At 43.8% G+C, this 19,201-nt stretch overlaps 2 protein-coding genes across 13 annotated transcripts in view; both read left to right on the top strand.

Annotated features, from left to right (window-relative positions):
* IRAG1 (inositol 1,4,5-triphosphate receptor associated 1) overlaps positions 1–9,316 on the top strand; it is a 124,000-nt gene extending 114,684 nt beyond the window's left edge. For 11 of the 12 annotated variants that reach the window (XM_017847942.1, XM_017847941.1, XM_017847944.1 and 8 more), the window contains 3 exons: positions 435–554; positions 1,832–1,966; positions 5,821–9,316. In XM_017847942.1, the coding sequence (XP_017703431.1) occupies positions 435–554; positions 1,832–1,966; positions 5,821–6,064 (499 nt within the window). In that variant the 3' untranslated portion in view covers positions 6,065–9,316. The remainder of the gene's footprint in view (positions 1–434; positions 555–1,831; positions 1,967–5,820) is intronic. The other variant, XM_017847947.1, reaches the window with a different exon arrangement.
* Positions 9,317–9,418: 102 nt separating this feature from the next.
* Positions 9,419–19,201, top strand: part of LYVE1 (lymphatic vessel endothelial hyaluronan receptor 1) — a 19,711-nt gene continuing 9,928 nt past the window's right edge. Inside the window, exons 1-3 of the mRNA XM_017847952.1 lie at positions 9,419–13,626; positions 17,706–17,877; positions 18,001–18,140. Of these exons, the coding sequence (XP_017703441.1) occupies positions 13,542–13,626; positions 17,706–17,877; positions 18,001–18,140 (397 nt within the window). The 5' untranslated portion in view covers positions 9,419–13,541. The remainder of the gene's footprint in view (positions 13,627–17,705; positions 17,878–18,000; positions 18,141–19,201) is intronic.

Here is a 19,201-nt window from a genome sequence, read left to right as displayed (position 1 = left end):
AATGTGCCCCCAGCACATTACAATGTGCCTGTGGCTTAGTCATGCTCAGTGGATATTTGAAAAAATGAGTGAGGGTCTTTTGGTGAAAGACAACAGGAATGGAATGACCTTAAACATGCTGGTCTGCCCCCATTTTCCTCATCTCAGTGCTGTAGAGCACCCATTACAGCACCTCCTGGAATAAGAATAAACGCCCGTTTGGGAGCATGAGGAGAAGGAGAGCTGGTGAGGTATTTAATGGGCTGAGGACTATTCATGGACTAGGACCTTTATAAAATCTTGTCTCAGGGTAGAAGGATTGAGAAAAAATCTGAAAGCTACTGAAAAGCCTGAGTTTCCTCACTCCTCATCAGGAATCAGGCCAAAACATGGTTTTGTTTTTAGGCCTCTACCTTTTTCTGAAATGATGCCCTGTACTTCCCTCTTCTCACTAGTGGAAAGACAAACGGGGACCCAGATTGTGAAGCCTGTGCTCCTGCACTGACCCTGAGCTGCCTAGAGGAGCTTAGTCAGGAGACCAAGGCCAGGATGGAGGAAGAAGCCTACAGCAAGGGGTGAGTCAGACCTCAGCCACCCCGAGGGCACCTGGCAGGTCTCAGAGGATGCCTTCCCACAGGTCCTTCCCATTTCTTAGAGGCTTTAGGGAAGTAACCAGTGGCCACAGGACCTCCTTGCCACAGGAAGGAACTACATTGGAAAGAGCAAAACTGTTCCACAGGAAGGACAGGAGGAAGCAGGGTCAGAGGGTGTGGTTAGACAATAACGAGACTGCCCTCTTTTTAGGCAGAGAGCCACCAGAATGCCACCGCTCAGAATAGTCTGGAAATCAGGGGCCCTGGGTGGGTTCCTCTTGGTGGTGCCTGAGGCTTCCTGACACGTGCTCAGAGCAGTCATGTTGCAGCCAGCAGTGTCCAGGAGCAGCTGCAGCTCTGCTTCCTAGAACTGCTTTGGTTACTCCTTCCTCCTATAAATGGAGTCTCTTCAACTTCCAACTGCTTCCTCCTCCATTTGAGCTTCAATAGCACCCATGGCCAGTTGTCAGCACTGGAGAGACCAAGTCCTGAGCAGGGCCCAAGCCTCAAGGGAGAGAATCACCTCCAACCATGTATGGTGCCCTAAGCGTCTCCTGTCTCCATAGCTCATGAGGAAGACGTAGCTTCCCACTGACACAGAACCCATGGACTTCAGTGGTAGGTTTGCCCAGCCAAACTGCTAGTGTTAGACACTCAGCGTAGGACAAGTGAACAGAGTATGTTTGGGGTAATATTGATCCTGGGGGAGAAAAACCACAAGGGTTTCTCTTGGAAAGCCTGCCTTTTTCACCCACCACTGTCCTCTATCCTTGGAATGCATAGGCATAAACTCCTTCATTGGTTTTGTAAACATTTACTGAGTACCTCTCTAGGTTAAGCCATGCGCCTGGCACTTCCAAAAAACATTCCAACACCCTGCGAAATGAGTGTCACCCTCCCTCTTTTACAGATGAGAGGCTGAAGCTCCACGGTCACGTGGAGAACAAATACAATCTCAGCCCTACAGAATGTTTTGTGGGTTAAGAACCCAGTCAGGAGACCCTGTGCCACATTTTTTCCCTGTCAGTTTTATCACACTTTCACGTAAACAGGAAGGATGACTGAGGAGTGAGGGGAAATGGTACTGGCGTGAGCTGCCTTGGGATTCAGTGGAACTTCCCAGCTTTTTCCTGTTTTGTGGAACCACAGGAAGTGCATAATTATTGGAGGAGCTGCTCAAGTCCCCTCCCCTAGGAACTCAGGAGAGGATGCACTGCACCTGGCCTTTCCAGACTCAACTGTTCCTTTTTGCCCCCCAGATTCCAAGAAGGTCTAAAGAAGACCAAAGAACTTCAGGACCTGAAGGAGGAGGAGGAAGAACAGAAGAGTGAGAGTCCTGAGGAAACTGAAGAGGTAGAAGAAACTGAGGAAGAGGAAAAGGGCCCAAGAAGCAGGTGGGAAGCCTGTGTTTGGAGTCCTTGCCATTGCTGAAATGGGTTACAATTCGTCTAATTTGGAATTGCCAGTCCAGGGCAGCAGTGAATCTCGGGCCCCAGTGAGTCGCCAAAGTAACCAAGAGGGCATGCATGTGGGGAAGGAAGTAGAGGAAATCCCAAAGAGCCAAGATAGCTAGCAATGAGAAGTTTGCAAGAGCTTGAGAGGTCAGGGGTAGTCATGGGAAGGGAGAAGGGCCCTAAGTGGAGTTCCTCCCAGCCCAGCCATGGTTAGCCCATTTCCCAGATGAAATTATGGGTAGCCACCCCATGAAAAGGCCCAAGACCAAGAGAGTTGACTTGAAGGCCTGGAGTGTGTTTCTTACAAGAACAGGGACAGGGAGGACACATGGAATAGAGGGCAAACTCAGCTCAGTGGCAAAGGTGAGTCTCCAGCAGGTGCCTACCATGCTGACCAATCAAGCTTGGTCACCCAGATGGTGTTTTCACTTTAGTTTGGAAATACTTGGGGTTTTCTTTTAAAATACTTTCTATTTCAAAGGTACGTTCCCCTAAGTTGGGGGAGGATATAACATGTAGATAAAGAGAATATAGACCTGTATCTTGTCCCACTTGTGGTTCCTGCCTGGCCTTTAGGATGCAGAATCATAGAAATGACCTCATTTAGTTCCAGGGCACTCCATGCAATAAAGTATTATGGGAATGAGGTCTCGCCCCACCTGGCCTGAATTATCCCGCAGAAGTACATGCTTAGGGATAGGATAGACTAGCACCCATAGAAGAGGTACACTCTACCCCATAGATATAATAACCATGCCAACATTCTGGATTTTCAGGACAGCCCAATTTCATTTATTCAGCTGTGTTGTCTCTATTAGTGTATTTAAACCACAAGTCTTGAATTTTGATTTTTTAAAATGTAGTAATAGCCACCTTGGAAAAACTTCACCAAAATCTTTGCTTTTAGAACCCTGGGCTATCTTGGGGTCCAGGGCAGCTCCAGACAAAATATTTAATCAGCTGCTGAAATATTATCTAATCCAGGTATGTATCTGTGCCTCATTGCTGGAAAACTCTGGAAACCACATGCATGCAACAAATAGGTAATGAAGTGAAGATTAGAAGCAAAATGGATAGGCACACAGGAGCTACCAACAGAGCCCAGTTGGTGCAGGATTCAGCTAAAGTGAGAGGTCTCCACCCATGCAGGTCAACCCCATTATTCAAGGGAAGAGCCACTAGGAGAACTGGAGAAATGCTTCTCCACTGAAAACAAATCACACACTGCCTCCCCAGTGAAAGAACCTCCAAGTTTAACAATTAAAGTGCAATCCCTACTCCAAGCAACCAGATCCTGTTCTCCTTAGGCTTCACCTCCCTCCTGAGGGTTCTCTGCTCATATTTCTCAGGCCACCACATTGCCCTCCTCTCCTTTAATGCGGTCAACCAAAGCCCTGGACAAAAAGCCCTTCCTCTGGCACCCGTGAATACAGCAGAAACCAACCGGAACCTCTAACACTTCCAAACACTGAGAAAGAACAAAAGAGAAATAAACAGAGGGAGAGAGAAAGTACATGGAATATAAACAGTCTGGTTTGCAAAGCAAGGCGATCAATGTCTTATCTAGCTAGTTCAATCTCAGGCAATTGTTGGCTCACTCCCATTTCATGAAACCCCCGGGGAAGTAAGGCTTAGGTTGGTTCCTTTCTGTCCAGCTCCTGGTCATCAGTGTGTGGCAATGGTGCCTGTAACATTTATCATGCACCTGCTCTCAAACATGATTTCTCCACTGAAATGTTGGTACCGCACTCACAAGCAAGGTTTGAGGTTACTAAAAGTTCCATGTCCTACTTAGTGCATTTTTAAAACACTGGGTTCAGCCCAGCTGCTGATCACTTAAGAGATTCAACATCACACATTAAAGTCTTTTTGTCTGAGTCACATATCTGTTATATATAACAATTTGTATTACAAATATTGCTCTCCTGAGGATCAGTTTAAATAAACTTTGGGTGAACCCCAATATCTTAACCATGTTAAAACAGAGAGCACAGCCTTCTGACATTGAACAAGTGAGACTCATAAGGGGACAAAATAAAACTTTTGTCTTTTCTCCCAACAGCTGTTCAAACCAGCTTTGTGGGGTTAAGAGGACATGTTGGTTCCTTTACTTTTCCAATAACTCTCAGGAAACAGAAGTTTACTCATAACAGCCAAAAATTGACTTCTAAAGAAATTCTATTTCTAATCTATTTCTAACCTCTTTTATAGGCCAGGCATGGGGTGATCAGCTAAGGTCACACAGCCAGATCTTAGTCTCTTCCTTTGGAGCCACAATTAAGAGTGGGTTTAGAGTAGGGAGAGGCCACTCCGGCAGCTTGTTTTGGAGGATGGAAATACAGTCCCAAAGTCTCCATTTTAGCATCCAACTCTGTCTAAATAGAATCTAGAGAATCTACCAATGGCTGAGAGAAAAAAAGCTTCCACTACTAAACCCTCCCTTCCCAACAGTTGTGAAAATAGTTAATGATTTTCAAATCAGCAAATGTGCTCACTTTCGTGCTTCCCTTAATTGTGACTGAAATGATCTGATGGGGTTCCCGCATGGAAGAGAAACCTGTCAATGTTCCCTGTGGCCTTAGCATCCAAGGCAGGCACTCTGAGCATCTGGTCCCTTTCTAAGGATGGCATTTATTGGGTCTTTCAATCCATTGCAAGTCATGCATTTTCTGCTAGCTCTAAATTTGAGCTCTCTGCTTCTCAGCCAATGGCTTGGTCATTGCAGTGTGCGTGTGAGCCTCAGGATCTTCAGAAAGCACTTCCGTCACTTTCCCCACCTCCTTGGTTTAGGAATCCTCAGTATTCTCATTTTTCATATTATTTTTTTAAATTGAATTAGAGGTTAAAAACAGCAGGAAATCCTAGCTTGATGAAGGGGCTCAGGGCTTCTTCAGAGAGCTCTAGAATGGACTTGTCAAAGCAGGCCATCTGTCTGTTGTCTTTTCACCACACCACAGAGAGAGAGAGAGAGAGAGAGAGAGGACAAAATGAAAGACAGTTGGGAAGGAATCAAGAGGGGAAAGGGGCAAAAATGGAGAGGAAGAGACAGATGAAAGGGAAGGAGAAAGAAGTGTGGAGAGAGTGAAGGAAGAAAAGGAGGAAGAGGGAGAAATTAGAGAATAAATATTAATGAGGTCGAGATAACATCATGAACAAACCACCCAGACATTGCAAGAGGCTTCTAATCTTCTGCCTGCTCTTGAATGTTTTGAAGGGAACTCTTGAGGTTGATCTAGTCCCTTGTCATTTATCACTAGATATCAAGCTTCTTAGAGTTTAGCACAGTCCTTCCACTCTGGACACAGTTAGATGTGGAACTGAGAACAATGAATTGTGCATCTGAGGCAAGGGACAGATTAGAGCTTGGAACTGACCATTAATGCAACTAGGTGCTAAAAAGATGCATGGCCAGCCAAACCTGTACTCCCAGGCTTGGGAGAATGCAGATATCAGGAATCGCCCCATGAATAGATGAGGGCATGTATGCATGGATGATCAAACAAGTAGGTAGAATGATCTAGACAAGTAGCTCTCAACATCAAGGCTGTGGACTGGTGGAATCAAAATCACCCGGGAAAGTGTAGCCAATGATTCCTAGACCATAACTTTGGATATCCTCATTCAGTATGCTTGGAGTATTTTGAACAATTACTGCCAACCTAATCTAGGCACAGCTGAGTTTGAGAACTATTGCTCAAGACAGCATAGAAGCTATCCGCAGAGAGAACTATGGGACTGCGTATCATATGTGTGCCCCGTATACTAAAGCCTCTGCCTGTTTTTTTCATTGACAGCAAATTTGAAGAATTGGTCCATTTCTTACAAGTCATGTATCCCAAACTGTGTCAGCACTGGCAAGTGATCTGGATGATGGCTGCAGTGATGCTGGTCTTGACTGTTGTGCTGGGGCTCTACAATTCCTATAACTCTTGTGCAGAGCAGGCTGATGGGCCCCTTGGAAGATCCACTTGCTCGGCAGCCCAGAGGGACTCCTGGTGGAGCTCAGGACTCCAGCACGAGCAGCCTACAGAGCAGTAGGAAACCTTACACCTAGCCAGTGCCCTGCTGTGAGACACTCAGACTACCACCCTTTCCCCAAGTATAACGTCAGGCCCAGGTGTGGATACACTGCCGCCCATCCCATCCCATCCCATCCCATCAGGTCATGAGGAAGGGTTCTTTTAACATTTGGCACTTCTGGGGGAGCTATTCATACACAGTGACTTGATATTCTTTGAGGATCAACAAAACTTCCCTGGGAAAGCATCCAGTGGATAAAGAAGTCACCTTCACCAAGGAGCTCTATTGGAAGGGAAGGTCTCCTGCCCCTAGCTCAGGTGGCTGGGGAGAACTAAAACACCTTCACTGGTGGTTGAGGGTAGGGAGCGGGGCATAGGGGGGAAGGAGGTAGCGGGCAGTAAAAAACTTACTCTCTTTTTTCCTCTCTGTAATCGGTTATCAGGAAGAATTTGCTTAATGATTAATACCCTAAGGATCAGACCTGGAATTTGGAGTTGCAAAGTGACTGTCTTCCCATTTCCCATCTCATTTTCAATAACTTCAGCCTCCCATTCTCTCCTTTGGAATGAGAGTTTCTTTTTACAGAAGTAGGAAAGGCTCTCAGAAAAAAAAGTATAGGCTGAATTTAGCTCAGTGCTTGAAATGGGAAGATATGAATTATTATATATATGCATCTGTCCACACACACTGTTGTGTACACACATACAACATGCATATGCACAGAGCCAAAAACCCTTCAAAAGTGTGCTCTGGGTGTGTACCTCTGGATAAATAAGATGCATGCCAAGCCAACCCACAGATTTTCACTAGTGTGGGGCAGTTACCAGGCACCTGTTCAATGAGCTGTCCACATGGATTGAAGATGTTTTAAAAACACTGAAAACTCATGGCTTCAATGGCAGACTCACTAGTCTCCATTTCAAATGCTGACTCTGAGCTGCTGTACAGCACAATCTATTCCCTATTCTCTCTTTGAAAACAGTTAACCCACTTCACAGGTGAATGAGGAGAGAAGATGTGCTTTCTGCTTCAGTCTCTTACTCTGTGTGTGACTACATGCAAGGGTAAACTTACACCTCAGTGCTTCAGTTCAAACAGGATTTCCAACCCAAGTATAACTGGCGATGTTTCAGAGCATCCCCAGTTGTTTAGCACAAAATGGAAGGAGCACATCCCCTCTCCGACTTCTCTCCCCACTTTTACAGCCACTGCCTTCATCAGTTTTGTAGGGGTGTTGATTTCCATGTGGGTTTTATTGTCATTGTTTTGCGTTTTTGTTTTGTTATTGATATTGTTTGCTTTCATTGCTAAAACTCATATATGACTTACTATGAACCAAGCACTGTTCTCAGTATTATATAGGCATGAATTCATTTAAGTCCTAAAGAAAAAGAAAAAAAATATGAAGTGGATACTACCCTTCCCATTTTCAAATAAGGAAACTGAAGCACAAAAAGAACAAGTAACTTGACAAGGACACCGAACTAGTAAATCATGGGACTGGAGCTCAACCCCAGGGTAGGCTGTGCTCTCCTTGACTCTTCTGTTGGTCTCCTAGCTGGAAGCCTCACATTCCAGTCTCACTCCCCAAAGTGGCCCATCAGCTACTCCATCTCTGGCTCCCAAACTAAACAGTTTCTCTCATAGCACTGGACCTCCACTCACTAGTTTGTCTCTAGCTGTTCTTCTCTTTTCTTCAGGTTACTCTTCTCGACCAAGTGCAAAAATTATCCCCTCCATACCAACTTTGATGACCTTCCTTCCATACTCCTTACTAGCCACAATGTAATAGGACACACCCTCCTCCGTGTTTTCTGGCACTTTTTAAACATTATTATTATTGACCTTTACCTATAGTATATCACAGCCTATTTATTTATGTTTCCCCTAGCATTTTTCCTCAAAGAAAAGAACCATGTCTTACTCATCTCTCAGGTGAGTGCCTAGCATGGTGGCTGACGCTTGGGAGCGTTGTTCAAATGTTGGTCGGTAAATGTTGTTCAAAAGAACAAACAAACATTCAAGGTGGTGGAGAGCAGCCTGGGGACAGCTGACTTGCTGCATGCTTCCCAGTACCAGCACCATCACCACCATCACAATGCAAAAAGCAACATCTTTCTTAACCTCAGCTTATTCTGTTTCTCAGTCTACTCTGTGAGAGAGCAGGAATGAGACCAGACTAGCAACATCATTTCCAAGCTCAAGGACTGGGCTCAATGCAGTCACTCCTTCAGAGAGACCCCCACCCCAAGCATGCCCCACTTTAAAGCCGGATGTTTACCAAAGGGGGCATCCTTTACAGTAGCTAGAAAATGACTGAGGCCCAAGCCAGGGTTGATCAAGGATGTGCCATTAAGGTAAAGAGTTACAGAGCAGGGCAGAGGGACTTTGGGGGCACAAGTGGATGATTTTCCCGGCCTCTTCCAGGGGGTCTGGATACAACTGAAGGAGCTTTAGCTACATGAGGCCCTCAGAGCCAAAGACAGGATGCAAATGGAGTTCCAGAGAGTGGCCATGGAAGCAAGACTCTGGGTGGGGAATGTTCAATCTCTGCCTCTCTTAAAGAAGGGCCAGGATCTACTGGCCCCATTGTTCACTTGGTCACAATTTTCCCACCTTTGTTTCTGGATGAGTAAAGGCCAGGAAGGCAGATGTAGAGAACTCCTGCACCTCCAGCTGCCCCACAGAAAGGCCTGCAAGAGTACTTCCAGGCACAGGCCCTCTCCCACCCTATTCCATTTGTAAGAAGGGAGGTCAACGAAAAGGACATCTCCAAAAGGGAGCATAAGAGTAGCCATATGTACAAGGGCATGACGTGAAAAAGTGCTCGTGGGTCCATCTTTTCTGGAAAGCAAAGACCAGCCTGAAGCAGTGGGAGCTGCTGCCCAGGCAGTAGTGAACTGGAGAGAAACAGGCCCTGGATTTTCAATGAGGATATGGATCTGAAAGAAGAGTCCCCCAAATGCCTCTGAAGTCTGACATCTCTGCTTAGCCCTAGGAGTCTGGTTTCCTGCCTTCAGTTGCAGAGTGATGTGTTTGTGTCATTGTTGATGTCACCTCCTAAAAAGACCTTCACTTTCTGGCTGCCACAAAGCCATATGTGTTGCTCCCCATATACAGCCTGACAGAGTAAATGGAGAGGGAGTGCTGGATTTGTGTATCACTGGCTGTCAGTTCCTCATGTTGTTAGGCCTCACACAGGTGTGCTAGCATTGAACTGTAGAGTGTCACATACCTGAGTTTGAAAATAAAAGCACATTTCCAAACCTCTGGCAGCAGCCAAATGCCTCCTCATTTTATGGAGCTGAGTTACAGTCTTACCCCAACCAAGAATTAGATGCCTTTGGATATATTAGTGCATCCCAGAACCAAGTCAGAGGTCCCCAACCCTTGGTCGTTGTACTATGGGCTACCTCACAGGGACTGGATCAGTTCCTACTCCTCTTCCCTTCCCCATTCCTGATCCTAGTCTCCTGTATCTTCCTGGTCTATGATTTTTTTAATTAACACATTTTGCTGTGATTGAGTCTGCTGAGTTTTTAACCAACCTGATTTCCACAGCTGAACTGTTTTTTGGTCTTTCTTACAGTTAGCTGCAGGGGAATGTGGACTCTCCAAATCTAGTTCCCTAAAAATAAACTCTCCTGCCCCATACCTCACACCTTTTTTTACTCCCTTCTTTGCCTACCAAAGCCAAAGGATTCAGATGAGAACACTGAGACCCAAGAACATGGCAGAACCACTAGATGGAAGCTGGGTCTTTGAATGAGCACTCCCAATTTTGAACTGTGACATGAATAAGAGATAAGATTTTTATGTATTAAGCCACAGAGATTCCAGGATGTTTATAATAGTTAGCCTACCCTACTAATGCATACATTTGAACCAGAAATTGGGTACTTTAATAGCAAAATTCCAAAATATGAGGTTCTAGCTTACTAGCTACGTGGAAAGAAACAAGAAAACTGCTAGAAAGATGGTAAGATGGTAAAGTCTTACCTGTGATTACTTGGAAAGCATCTCATGGTTAGCCTATTGCTTTATAAATGGTGGAAAGAATCAGTGTTGGAGTATGGAAACTCGGCTGCCTTTAGCAAGGTATTACAGGAGAAATACTTGGCTATGTGGGAGCAGAAATGAAAAATAATATAGAGTATTCAGAAATGTGAAAGATTGAAGGGTGAGAAAATCTGACCACTTCTAAATCCCAGACAGACTAAAAAGAGCTTTGAGTGGGAGCCAATAAAATTTCTCAGTCGAACAGATCAACTCAGCCTTATGGCAAAGGCTAGTTTAAGGATGTGGCCCTTTGTAAGCACAAATGAACTTAGTGTATTCACCACTAAATTTGAGGGGTATGGTTCTGAGAAACAAGAAATACTTCTGGGAATTATGACTGGGAAAGGATTTGGGGTATGATTATTGGCACATGGAAGCATAAATCTAACTCTGTGAGGAAATTTACAAAGAAAAAGTGAGGACTAAAATCCCCTTTGATTGTTCAAGTGAGGAAACAGCTTTTGGGAGGAAAGAAAATATACCAAAGAGATACCTGCACCCTCATGTTTATTGCAGCACTATTCACAATCGCCAAGATGTGGTATTAACATGTGTCCAGCAACAGATAAAGAAAACATGGTGTACATACACAATGGAATAGTATTCAGCTGTAAAAAATAAAATCCTGACATTCACAGCAACATAGATGGAAATGGAGGCCATTATGTGAAGTAAAATAAGCCATGAACAGAAAGTTACCACATGTTCTAATTCATGGAAGCTAACAAAAGACCTCATGGAAGTAAAAAAACAGAATGGAGGATACTAGTAGCTGGAAAGGGAAGAGAAAAGGAAAAGACAGATTTGCTAAAGTACATAAAATTATATTTAGGAGGAACAAGTTGTAGTGTTTTATGACACTATAGGATGACTGTAGATAATGATAACATTTTCAAATAGCTGGAAGAGAAGATATTGAACACCCCGAACACAAAGGATAAATGAGATGATGAATATGCTAATTAGCCTGATCTGATCACTACATCTTGTTTGTATGGAAACATCAAAATGTACATGTGTATAATTATGTATTGATTAAAAATAAAATTTTAAAAAAATTAAGAAGACTTTTAGGATCTTAGCTTACGCCAGCAGGAAGCAGACTGCAAAGGCTGTGCTATTCCCAAGGAGGCCATACTCCCTAATATCCACTTCAAATGTGGACAAGGAAGATTATATACAAGTTAATCTCCCAGAGGGATGCAAAGGACTGAGGAAAACAGTGGATGTGGGAGTTTCTCTCAGAAAGCAGATCAGAATCAAATCAAGGTTAAGTGACTGTGGAAGGCGGAATTTCTAGAATAGCCCTCCAAAAATGTCCCACCCCAGTCCCTGGAGCCTTTGAATGGGAGCTATCACTCTTGTGTTACATTAGATGGTACAGTTGACCTTCAGATAGGGAGGTTATCCAGGTGGGCCGATGAGTCCTTAAAAGCAGAGAACTCTGCTTGAGCCCAGGAGGTAGATGCTGCAGTGAGCCACAATGGCGCCACTGCACTCCAGCCAACAGAGCAAGACCCTGTCTCTTAAAAGAGCAGAGAGCTTTCTCTGGCTAACTGTAGAAGTGAAAGAAAGACTAGAAGTATGAGAAGGACTCAGTGCATCATTGGTGCTTTGAAAATGGAAGGGCTCTGGGAGAAGAGAATGGTCCCCGGCCGACACCCTGCAAGGAAACAGGGACCTCATTCCCACAGCCTCAAAGAAATGAATTCTGCCAACAACCTGAATGCGCTTGGAAGTGGATTCTTCCCCAGAGCCTCCGAGTAAGAGCCCAGCCCACCTAGCACCTTAATGTCAGTTTCTTGAGACCCAAAGCAGAAGACCCAATTGAACCCACTCAGACCTCTGATATATAGAAGCTGTGAAATGATAAATGAGTACTGTTTAAGCCACTAAGTCTATCGTAATTTTTTGGACAGCAATAGAAAGCTGGCACAGTGGCCTTTCTCAGGCCTCTTCGTTGGTATTCCAGAAATTCTATGGCTGCTGATCGCTGTGGCTCTCATTCTCCTCCTTGACACAAAGCCTTGCCTTCCATGATTCATTCTTCCCCTTCCTGTCTTCCTTCGTTCTTATTGTAATAAGTGAACAAATGCTAGAAAGCTAGCTCTCTTTCGGGCATGGTGTTAGGTTTTAAGAATAATCATGAAGAGGCCAGGACTCTGCCTGTCTGCCTCCCTGGTACTGTGATGATAGACTCATGCATGTCTCTGGGAAACTGGAGCTTGTGCTCACCCAGGTCATGAGGTCTGTATTGGAGATGTGTAAGGGCTGTTTCCCTGGTCTCTTAGAAGTTCCCTGCATTTGTTTAGAGCAGATTCTTTTTTTTATTGATATTTTCACAAAATATCTAACTTTATCACCAGTACCACTTATATAAAAAAGAATTCATTATCCATATACTTTTTCTATAAAAGACATTCATTTTGGGAAAATCTCATAAACCTTTGCCCAAGACATTGCTTACAAGCCAGAACTCCATAATTACCATGAAGCACAAACCACTGAAAATCCGGCTGGAAAAACATAGAGTACACTCTGCTAGTACACAGCACAGATAAACCTCATGTTCATCGAACAAGAAAGGTGGAGTCTGACTTGAATTCTGGCCTACCAGTATATTAAAGGAGTTATTAAGAGAAAGTTATTTTATAAAGCACCCCTGCGGTGGTTACTATTGTAAAGTTAAAAATCCTTGGGGAAAGTGTAAGACGTTTAATTTTGTAAATTGCCCTCCTAGTTGTGTTATGTTAAGTGTGAATGTTTATATGTGCCTGCTTTCTTTGAAAAAGGAATCACCTGTAGTGATGTAGAGATTTCAAATGTGTAAAAGGAGACTCAAAGGAAGGCAGAAGGTTCTAGACTCAGTATTTCAATGGACATTTACTTTCATGAGCTTCAGCATCATACCCTGCAGATCACAAGGCTGAACAGCTGGGTGGAAAAATCACTAATTGTCGGAGGAAAAGAGGCACAACCTATGCTCAGTCTCCTTTAGGGACAGAGATGTTTCTAGGAGTACATAAATGATGGACTCCACAGGCAGTAACAGTGAATGGTGTGAGAACTGAGCTGCTGGGGGAGGAGGAACGGCAGGGAATATGGGAATTGGGAGAACCTTTAGCAGTTCACACTGTGCTATCTGCCTTCCTCATTTGTGTGTTTTCTGAGTCAGCATTAGCTAAATTTTCCAGAAGACCATCCACAAAGTACAGCCTGGGCGTTCAAGGGACGTCACTCATTTCCCCCAGTGACCTTGACAAGTCAGAAGCTTGAAAGCAGGGAAATCCGGATGTCTCGGTTATGAAGTGGAGCAGTGAGCGTGAGCCTCAGCATAGTTCCAGAACTCTCCATCCAGACTAGTGATTGAGCATCTGCCTCTCATACCACCAGTGGCCATCTGAGGTGTTTCCCTGGCTCTGAAGAGGTAGGCACGATGGCCAGGTGCTTCACCCTGGTGTTGCTTCTCGCTTCCATCTGGACCACGAGGCTCCTGGTCCAAGGCTCTTTGCATGCAGAAGGTAGGTTTCTTACCAGATTTCCAAACTGAAGCAAGGCAAGATCTTGCAAACTGTCCTAAGCCTCCTAAGCTGTTGACTATGGATTTCTGGGAATGAAGGTGACCCTCAATGTCAACAGCAGGTCTAATTGATGGTATTGCTCTGGCAAAAGTATTTTACCATATTGTCAGCTTCACCAAAATGATTGACATTTACCTTTGTATCATCTTGACTTTTACTTTTGGTTATGGAATATTTTTAATGAGGACATTTTGAAATAAAACATTGAAGAGAAACCATTTGATTTTTACTCTTTTTTGTATGGGTGGTGTTTAAATTTTTTGTAGCAATGGGATCTCGCTTTGTTGCCCAGGCTGGTCTTGAACTCCTGACTTCAAGGGATCTTCCCGCCTCAGCCTACCAAAGTACTAGGATTACAGGCAGGAGCCACTACATCCAGAAGTAATAATTTTTTTTAAGTATTTCATTGAAGAAGGAAACCATGATTGTAAAAACTGTAAAGCAATCACTAAGCTTGGGAATAATGGGTAACTTTCACTAAAATCGGCCTATTTTATGTTTTGGGAGTGTTAGCATAATTATTTTAATTTTAATTTTATCATACCATGAATGAAGTGCAATGTTTTCAAAAAAATATTCAGTAAATAGCAAGTTAACAGGAAAAAAATCTGTAAAAATGTAAGTTTGAAAATTAAGCCATCGGCTGTCTACTAAAGGAACGACTTAAAGTGATTGCTGGACTTTTGAGATGCCTAAATGGAAACCTCATTTTGCACTGTAGGCAAAAAATTGTAACCACAAATCACTCATTGCAGCTCTGGGCAAATGAAAATCTGAGCACTTTAATAGGAAAATGTGTGTTCCTATGCTGGAAGATGACCTGAGATATAAAATACGCTAGAAACAGACATCCAGAGTTGATTTATGTATTGTTGCATTACATTTTATAAGGAGATCAGAGTTATATGATTAGTTTTTTTTAAATACTGTTACTTTCAAATAAGTTTGGTCTTCTTTTAAATGCTCTGGGGAGACTATTTTTCCCCACAATGCTGCCATTATTCAAACTATTGGACACTGTTTTTTGAAAATGACTCCATCACACTCTGGACTACACTCAGCAAGGGAAAAAAAATTCCTAAGGAAATTACATTTTTGGCAACAACCAAAAGTCATCATAACCATGACTGCAGAATAAAGTAGCTGATGAAGGTAAGTGAATGGGGGTGGGAACTATTTTTGAGGGCCAATTATATAGCGATCCAGAGCTAGGTGTGTATATACAATTTCATTTAATCCTTTCAAGAAGACAGTTTATAGGTGAAGTGACTTGCCCAATGTCATGCAGGCAGTACATAATAAATAATGGGTTTGAATTCAGCCCTATCTGAGTCCTAAGCATATGCTATTATCTGATTCCACATCCTTATATCTAACTCCTAAGCATACACTATTTCTACTATGTTTGCTGTTTCCTGAGAAATCTTAAGGGAGGAGTTACTGGAGTCCCCCTTAGATTCCAGCTGCCTCTTTTGATCCCTAAATGAAATAGGAAAGCATAAAATGACTAATGTTGTTGACTTCCTACTGGGCCCCGCCTCTGCTAGGTACAAGTTATCTAATTTAATTCTGATAAAAATCACGTGAAGAAGATATATCCATCCCCATTTTCAGATGAGAATGCTGACTTGATGTCCCAACAGACAGTTAACAAGAGAAAAAAATATTCAAAGCTAAGTCTATTCACCTAGAATAAGTCTATCACTGCTCTAAATAGTAGTATTTAGAGTACAAATGACATATGATGAGAGGGTAGTAAGACCACCTGATAATGTGACAGATAAACCTCTGCAATCCATTCCCAAAGAAATAGCTATAAGAGACCTGAGCAATAGCAAGCTTATGAGCTAAAAGAGCCAAATTTCAGGGTAAATGGTGTGTTCAGGGAGTTCAGCCTAGGGGTGTGTGTGTGTGTGTGTGTGTGTGTGTGTGTGTTCATTTCCTTATAGCACGGTGAAAGGTAAAACAGTGTCATAGTTAAGAACTGGGGGCTGGGTTGGGCCTATAATCTGTGCACTTTGGGAGGCCGAGGTGGGTGGATCACCTGAGGTCAGGAGTTTGAGACCAGCCTGGCCAACATGGTGAAACCCCATCTTTACTAAAATACAAAAATTAGCTGGGCATGGTGTCTCGCATCTGTAGTCCCAGCTACTCAGGAGGCTGAGGCACAAGAGTTGCTTGGACCCGGGGGGCAGAGGTTGCAGTGAGCCAAGATCATGCCACTGCACTCCAGCCTGGGTGACAGGATGAGACTCTGTTTCAAAAAAAGAAAAAAAAAGGTCAGGCACAGAGGCTCACGCTTGTAGTTCTAGCACTTTGGGAGGCCGAGACGGGCGGATCACCTGAGGTCAGGAGTTCAAGACCAGCCTGACCAACAGGGAGAAACCCTGTCTCTACTAAAAATACAAAATTAGCTGGGTGTGGTGTCACATGCCTGTAATCCCAGCTACTCGGGAGGCTGAGGCAGGAGAACTGCTTGAACCCAGGAGGTGGAGGTTACGGTGAGCCAAGATCATGCCATTGCACTCTAGCCTGGACAACAAGAGCAAAACTCTGTCTCAAAAAAAAAAAAAAAAAGAACTGGGGTTCTTGCTTGGCCGTACTGGTGCACACTGTAGTTCCAGCTACTCAGGGAGGCTGAGGCGGGAGGATGGCTTGACCCCAGAAATTTACAACCAGCCTGGGCAACACAGCAAGATCCATCTCTCGGGAAAGAAGAAGGAAAGAAAAGGAACTGGGGTTTTAGAATCAGGCATAATTGAGTGTGTGCTCCTAATCTGCCACCACAGCAAGGTTCACATGGAGGACTTAGAAATGCTCCTTTCATGTTTTCAAAAAGAAACTTCCATTAGATATCAACCTGGAAAGTGGTCAAAGCATTTGAGCATCCAATACACAGAGCTGTATACAAGCAATTATTTGAGAGATTTAAATGCCCTTTTATGAATGTTCATGGATGAAGCCCAGTAGGAATAATGTACTTGAATACAATACAGCTTGGCAATTACATATAGGTCTATACATCCCAGAACCCAGAGAAAAGGGTTCAAAAGAATTCCCAAATCCATTAGATTTTGAGTAGAAATATTATTCATATCTTACCTATTCAACAGCCTCAGCTTCTGCGGGGTAATCAATCATTAGCAGACCAAAACGAAAATGCTTTAAAGACAATGATAATGTTATGTGTGATTTATTAAGCACCTACCATGTGGCAGGCACTATGCTAAACATTTGTATTAGAATTTACTCATGTAACTTTCACTACCCTGTTCAGTAGACACTGTGACTCTCTTGATTTATAAATAAGCAGGCTCAAAGAGCTGAAGATTAAAGAGATGAAGTATCTGGGCTAAGGTCACAGAGCTAGCAAGTGACATATGCTAGATCTAAGCCCAAGTCTGACTCTAAAATTCTGCTTTCTTTATTTAGTTTTTCTGCCATTCAAGGTTTACTGCCAGCTCCTCCAGGAACTTCTGAGTAAGCCTGCCCCCCAATGGCCAAAAGACCTGGAACTGAGAGCACTCACATTCTTTTAAAACAAGTGTGACATTTTCAGCCCATCTCACAAATAGTAGTGTCCCCAAACCACATTGGTTTGGAGTATTGCTAACCTATTAACTAGAGCCCTGAATTCTGTCTTTCTCGAAGTCTCAGATGCTTCATTTTATAGACTCCAGAAAGGTTTGCAGTAACTTCATCCCTTAGACTGCACCCCAACAACTTTGGCTACCGCCAGAGCCCCCATGTGGTGAGCAAGGCAAGGCATCTTAATGCAGTGGGATGGGATAGACTTTGATCAGGTGACATTTACAGCTTGGACAAGAACAAGCATCCATCTAGCCCAGCAGATGGTCCTTGTGGAAAATGCCTGGTCTATGTCCTGTTATTCTAAACCCCAGTCCCAGCCAGGTAGACCTCCCTGCTGTATCAAGACAATATGCTCTGCTAGAAAGGAGAGCCTAAGGCCTGGAAACAAGGACAGCAGCAAACTGAGGACTTATGTGATTCCTTTGCAGAGCTTTCCATCCAGGTGTCATGCAGAATTATGGGGATCACCCTTGTGAGCAAAAAAGCAAACCCGCAGCTGAATTTCACAGAAGCTAAGGAGGCCTGTAGGCTGCTGGGACTAACTCTGGCCAGCAAAGACCAAGTTGAAACAGCCTGGAAGGCTAGCTTCGAGACTTGCAGGTGAGAAACAGCTGGTTTCACTGTCACTGCTGGAGTTCTTTTTTAGCTCTGTGTTCTTGTTCAGCAATAGAGATGATGCCTTCTAATCATTTTTCTGTTCAACTAGTGTGTATTCTTTTACAGCTATGGCTGGGTTGGAGATGGATTCGTGGTCATCTCTAGGATTAGCCCAAATCCCAAGTGTGGGAAAAATGGGGTGAGTGTCCTGATTTGGAAAGTTGCAGTGAACCGACAGTTTGCAGCCTATTGTTACAACTCATCTGGTGAGTCTGATCTGCAGCCTTTCCATGTGGCATTCTCTGGGTATCTCTCAATCTGAGACCTGTCTGGGAAGAGTAACCCTGAGCAACAGCAGAAACAATCACAGCCACGGTCATCTGATTCTCCCAGAACTGTCTCTCTGGCCAGGCTAGGGGTGGCAATATGCCCCTCAGAGGAAAAAGTTAGGACAAATGTGACTGAATGGCAACACAGGAGAAGACATTCAGGAGGCTCAATTACCACTGCTGCCATCCCTGCATCCTATAAGATAAGCAGGCAGAAGGGAAGGAAACAAAGGTACAGATGTTATGTAATGCATCCATTATGGACAAAGCAATGCACAGTCATCCCTCAATGTTAGTGGCGGATTGGTTCCGGCACCCCATCATATACAAAAATCCGCAGATGCCCAAGTCCCTGATATAAAGTGGGGTTGTATTTGCATATAACCTACACGTATCCTCCTGTACACTTTAAATCATCTCTAAGCTATTTATAATACCTAATACAATGTAGATGCTATATAGTCATTGTACTGTATTATTTGCTTTTTTATCATTGTATTGTTCTTTTTTTTTTTTTCCAAATATTTTCAATCCAAGGTTGGTTGATTCCGCCTACATGGAACCTATAGATCCATAGGGCTTACTGTACTAGGATATCTCACTGAACCTTGACAACTTCCCTGTGAGGTATGCTTTATCATCCCCATTTTGCAGATAAAGAAACCGAGTTCAGGCCAGACACAGTGCTCACGCCTGTAATCCCAGCACTTTGGGAGGCCGAGACGGGCAGATCACGAGGTCAGGAGATTGAGACCATCCTGGTTAACACAGTGAAACCCCATCTCTACTAAAAATACAAAAAATTAGCCGGGCGTGATGGTGGGTGCCTGTAGTCCCAGCTACTCGGGAGACTGAGGCAGGGGAATGGCGTGAACCCGGGAGGCAGAGCTTGCAGTGAGCTGGGATCAAGCCACTGCACACCAGCCTGGGTGACAGAGTGAGACTCTGTCTCAAAAAAAAAAAAAAAAAAAAAGGAAAAAAAAAAAAAAAAACCCAGT

The sequence above is a fragment of the Rhinopithecus bieti genome, unplaced genomic scaffold, assembly GCF_001698545.2.
Source record: "Rhinopithecus bieti isolate Rb0 unplaced genomic scaffold, ASM169854v2 scaffold_30862, whole genome shotgun sequence".
Taxonomy (NCBI): Eukaryota; Metazoa; Chordata; class Mammalia; order Primates; family Cercopithecidae; genus Rhinopithecus; species Rhinopithecus bieti.
This window is presented reverse-complemented; position numbering and strand designations above follow the sequence as displayed.